This window comes from Limulus polyphemus, unplaced genomic scaffold, assembly GCF_000517525.1.
Source record: "Limulus polyphemus unplaced genomic scaffold, Limulus_polyphemus-2.1.2 Scaffold167, whole genome shotgun sequence".
Lineage (NCBI taxonomy): Eukaryota > Metazoa > Arthropoda > Merostomata > Xiphosura > Limulidae > Limulus > Limulus polyphemus.
Genome location: NW_013665777.1, coordinates 887474 through 893268, shown reverse-complemented (window position 1 = coordinate 893268; position 5795 = coordinate 887474). Strand labels below are relative to the sequence as shown.

General features: G+C 31.0%; 1 protein-coding gene across 4 annotated transcripts in view; it reads right to left on the bottom strand.

The window, feature by feature from the left end:
- The window catches only part of LOC106477575 (tip elongation aberrant protein 3-like), a 61437-nt gene that overhangs the window by 35647 nt on the left and 19995 nt on the right, over positions 1–5795 (bottom strand). For all 4 annotated transcript variants that reach the window (XM_022381480.1, XM_022381479.1, XM_013938124.2 and 1 more), the window contains one exon: positions 1714–1869. In XM_022381480.1, the coding sequence (XP_022237188.1) occupies positions 1714–1869 (156 nt within the window). The remainder of the gene's footprint in view (positions 1–1713; positions 1870–5795) is intronic.

The window sequence follows — 5795 nt, the reverse complement described above, 5'->3', positions numbered from 1 at the left end:
TTTGTTCAGTTACAGAGCTATCAAATAAAAAATCAGACCCCTCTTGCCACACCCACCTGTCACATCCTCTCTTTCATAATTTGTTGATAGTTCTCATTTAAGTTTCATTATATATTACCTATAACCAACAGAAAGCCAAGGTTTTCATCTATCATATGAAGTATTGTATAACGTTGTGTTCTGAACAGATAATCGCCAATTTCACTCAGAGAGCAATCTTCTTCCCATGGGAAAGTTAATGACTAGCTTGGATGAATTTGTAACAGTTCTTGTTGCATAGTTAGAAAGCCAGGAAAATTTTGAGAGTTAAGTGAATTTGTCTACTTTTTGCATGTTATAAGTCTACATTCTTTGGTGAATTAGTTAATTGAATAAAAATTGTTATGTGAATTGCTGTAATTACTATAAAAAACCAGGTTCCTCGACAATCGAGGGCAAGAAAAAAAAGAAGTACTTTATTTCTTGTTTTTCATATTTATTCTTTATTTATTATTATAAAAGTAACTAAACTTATATATATGGATCTTTTTAAGTTATTTAAGACTAGATTAGGTGAAATAAGTAATAATAATAATATAATTAAAATGGTTAACGAGGCAAGCATGCGAGCAGCTCGTGGGTAATGTAATTAGATAGCGAAACATGAGCTGCATGTTCCCCGAGTGATTTATGACTTATAATGGCACGGATAGTAGTTAGACACAGTTCAAAGAGCAATAACACAGTAAAATTTAATTATAAATAGATGTATAATGTTACGAACTTAAAGCTACTTAGGATAAATGAATGTAGTTTCATGTTACAATATGAAGTCATTCTAGAAAGTAAAAAGGTTAATTTAGATTTACTTTGATTTTTTTTTGGGTGGTTACAAGGTTGGTTGAATTACCCGATCCTGTTTTGAGATAGGGTAGAGAAAATAACAGATAAACTATAAAGTTTTAGTGAAAAAATTTTTGAAAATGCATTTAGGAGGTTTTAGGAATTATACAAAGGAAATTTGAGATTTTTGAGATGACAAAAAGTATTTTTAATTTTAACATGAAAATTACTTTGCACATTACTTAAAACAAATACTCAGTATATTCATGGACAAATTATTATTTTATTTTATTAAAAATACTTCACTAAGAAATATGACTTTTTTGTAGGTGAAAGACTTGTAATATTGTTTGTTTTGAATTTAGTGCAAAGCTACATGAGGGCTATCTGCACTAGCCGTCCCTAATTTAGCAGTGTAAGACTAGAGGGAAGGCAGCTAGTCATCACCACCCACCATCAACTCTTGGGCTACTCTTTTACCACGAATAGTGGGATTGACCACCACATTATAACGCCCCCACGGCTAAAAGGGCTAGCATGTTTGGTGTGATGGGGATTCGAACCCACGACCCTCAGATTGCGAGTTGAGCACCCTAACCACCTGGCACTTGTAATATTAACTGAAAGACTGCCAAATTTCATGAAGATATACCCAATATATTGAGAGTTATAAGTATTAAATTTATAAAGACTTTAAATGAATTCAAAAGGTCACGTGATTCGGTCAAAATAACCAACTCTGTGTTGAGAGAGTTAATGTGATTTCCTGCATTAGCTTAAATATAATAAAAATAATTTTTCCAGCCAACGTCTGAGGATTTGTATATAGAAATTAAGGAAAATAATGATTTTAATGTCTCAATTCCTTTAAATAATAGCAAGCAATCTTACGAAAATCAAGTTTCCAAAAGTCTCCTCTTTCCTGCAAATCTGTCATTCCTCCATATACCCACATTGCTGCATCATGAAGGATACTGGTATGATTATGGCGTGGTGGTGGCAGTTCAAACGATCTTGGGAATACATAAAGATGCCACCTTTCCAAGTCTAAGCATAAATTTGAGCATTGTTATAATAAATCATAAACAAATTTCAATACATATTTTCTGAAGTACATAATGCAATTTGTACACGTACTTGAAAACAACAGCAGGCCTCCCAGTGAGCCACTGAGAAAATACTGGTTTTTTTAATGTTCCTTTTTATAAAAATATAGAGCATGTTACGTTTTCACAAATCAAAAAATATATAAATAACTTATATTTTAATAATAATAAATGTGAATTTCTATACTAATCTGTTAAATATCATAAAGAAATCAATTACTTTGTGTGTGATGGCAGAGAATTTACCATGCAAGTTCTGATGTTACTGATTATAATGTCTGAATTATTCTCCTGTATCAACAATGCTGCAAAATCATTATATTTCCTTGAATCTGTATTAGATAATTATAGTAATGTCATTCCCACATTATCTAAAATTTTTCAGAACTGTTTTTGATTAATAATATAGGTTTTTATAGCTTTTTAAAGGCTTCTCGGCCTATTTTGAACAAAAGTAAATGAAGTAAAGATTGTTTTTTTAATATGATTTAAAAGGTTCATTGAGAGGCCTGAAATTTTTGTATGGAGTTATAATCACTTCACACACAGATATATCTAACATGAAAAAAACAACAAAAAACAATAAAATACTTACAACTTTGTGTGTGTGTGTGTGTGGTGTGCTCACATATTATACAAAACTAAACTTTAACACTTTCCAGCCAAGTGGTAGGATTCAACAAATATATATCATCAAAGAAACTAATATCTCATATATTTTTTTCTATACAGTCACTTCAAATATAAAGCATAGTAGCCAATGAACACTTTTTTAAACTATATTTGATTTTTTTATCACTTTAATATTTTTTATTTGATTAAGAACCACTATGTGAAATCATTGATTACTATGCTGTTAAATTATGTGCTTCTAGCCATTGATCAGAAACACCTCTTGTTCTACATAAGTTCTGTCAGAAGTCTTCAACGATATTACTATTTTATTTTTATGTTATTTTACTTATTTCTTAAAAATAATTAAGTATCATAAAGAGAAGCTAGCATTCCACATTTAAACCAAATATTATTTCACTCAATACAGTGAATACCTTCTTCTCCAAGTAATACAACTCATTTAGACTGGCAACAATGATTTTTAGTTGAGAAGACATGATGTAAAGCAATTACTTCAAATATAAGTATCACCAAAGGAATCAATGAAACTGAACTGTAACCTAAATGACAGATAAAAACTGAACAAAGCCAGCTACAATGGGATTATTGATCTTTTGTCCAGGTTTATAAACCAAAACCTTAGATTTTTAAATTTTAGGATTAAAATAAATTTCAAACAGATAGTTACCTTTGAAATACTGAAAGCACTTCCTTGCTGAGTGGCTCACATGCTTTCAACAGCCATGTGACTAAAAAAATATCAGTTTTCTTGATGCAATGCAAATTACGTGTCAACTTGCCCAGAAGTATCCACTTTCCATGTGACTTATTGCACATGCATTAAATAATTTACAAAAACTCTGCTTTCCCACCATAATTCAGATTCTTTAATCACAGTTGTGATGAAAAAATACATATTGCCAGATTGTGGGGAGATGAGTTGAAATGTCTTTCAAAGATAAATACATATTTGAAATTCATTTTGCTCCTAAAAATGTAAAATTAAGATCAGGTTGATGTATCCTTGAAATAATAAATATATATATTACAAGTAGGAAATTAAGAACCTAGACCACACTAAAGATGTGTTCAAACAGAGTTGGAGTAGAATCCAAAATCACAAATATCTGAAGAATTGGATTCAAGGTAGAATGATTAAGCTGACCAGCCTTGTATAAAGACTGGACCAAACAACACTCAGAAAGAAAGCCTTCTTTTCATCAGGGTACCTCTTCGACCTGTACATGTAGTGGAGGAATTTTGGGAGCGGAGACCAGCGAAAATTAATGAGTGGACATAGTTCTGGAGCTTTAGCCCCTTCATCTATAATCTGAAAAGGTCAATGAGTCACAAAACCAGTCCAGTCAGTGGGTGCTGAGAAAGAAAGCCATAAAAGAAGCATAATCATAGAACATAGGTGAGTATACTGAGGAGAAGACAAGACTGAAGATCATGTGGAAGATTCTTCCATAAAACTAATTTGAGAGTCTAAAGTTTGAGACACCACATAAATAAACTAGAAAACTCATTTAAAAGGCCAGAGAAAAGAGAAATGCAAGGTAACTGTAATCTTTGAAAATTTCACCATTTATAAAAACATCAGCCATGACACAAATGCCAGTAGGAAGAAGAAATAAAGATTCCAAAATGGAAATCTGTAATAAGACACCAGAACCTTCAAGTGTGACAGAAATTGACTATGGAATCAAAATGTTACATATCTGGGAAGAGAAACAAATTCAGCAAAAGCTTCATTCTCCTCAGGTGAAGATGAATAAGCCTATGCAAAAAACCAGCTTGTTCACTAAAAAAAAAAAGGCTGATGACCTAACACATTGGCATTCACAATACCTTAATATTTACCAGAGACAACGCAGAGGACTGCATTAATGGCCCAAGTACATTAGTTAATAAATGCCAATAATGAAGCCACAGGAAGTACTTACAAACATGTTGGATTAAAGCTTTAACTGAAGCAGAAGAATTTATAACATTGATAGAAGGATTAATCCTCTTTCCACAGGCACCTTTTTCTGTGAATAGTATGACGTTTTAGTGAGTTACATCCCAAATTTAATTAAATTATTTTTCTTTCATGGTATTCCAATAAATAAGGCATAGAAATGTAGTTAATAATTATATTTTAATAGTATACAAGTTTTAAATTCTTACTTTTATAAGGCAATATTTAAAAAAAAACCTAAAATTTCCTTTAATGTGAAAACTGACAACATTTGCTCTCCAGGCATCCCCTCTTCTCTAATTTATTTACCACCCCTCCAAGAAGCACAAAATTGAATGTAAATTACTTATTATAATATCCTCATCACACAGGCAAAGCATAATTTTCATAGCCTTCAATCTTATTTGGTTACACAGCCATGAAATAGACAACCAGAACCCTTTTGCCGTGCCCACCTGTCACATTCTCTCTTTCAGAAATTGCCTATTGTTCTCTCTGCAGTTCACTTCTATATCATTTATAACCAACAGAAAGCCAAGGTTTCATCTATCAAATGATATATTATATTACATTGCTTCCTCTAAACTGTATCATAATTTTGTCCTTCATTTCAAGTTCGATTCCCATAGAAAACACATCAACAAGCTTAGATGAAGTTTTAATAGCTCTTGTTGCATAGTTAGAAAGCCAGAAAAATTGTGATAGTTATGGGACATTGTCTACTTTTTGCACATTATTAATCTTGTTCTTTGGGGCATTATTTAATAAAATAAAAAATTATTTAGTACAGTACTACCATTATTATAAAAAGTAGGGTTAAGTGCCATTGTAGTCGAGAGCAAAAAAAAAGAAGACCCAGGTAAGTACTTTTTTTCTTGTTTTTCATATGTATTCTTCATTCATTGTTATAAAAGTAACTAAAATGTAAAAATAGGAAACTTTTTACATTAGTTAAGGTTAGATTAGGTGAAACAAATAATAATAATAAAATATTTTTATGTGATAATCTCATGAGTAGCTCATCTGTAATATAATTTGATAGTGTAACATGAGCTGCATGTTTACCAAGTGATTTACAGTTTATAATAATAGTAATTAGACAGGGTTCATAGAGCAATAAAACAATAACATTTAAGTAGAAATACATGTATACTCTTATGAGTGTAAAGCTATTTAGGATAAACAAATGTAGTTTCATATTACAATTTGAAGTCATTTTAAAAAGAAAAAAGAGGGTAATTTAGATTTTAAAAATTTTTTTGGTGGTTACAAGGTCATTCAAATTGAAC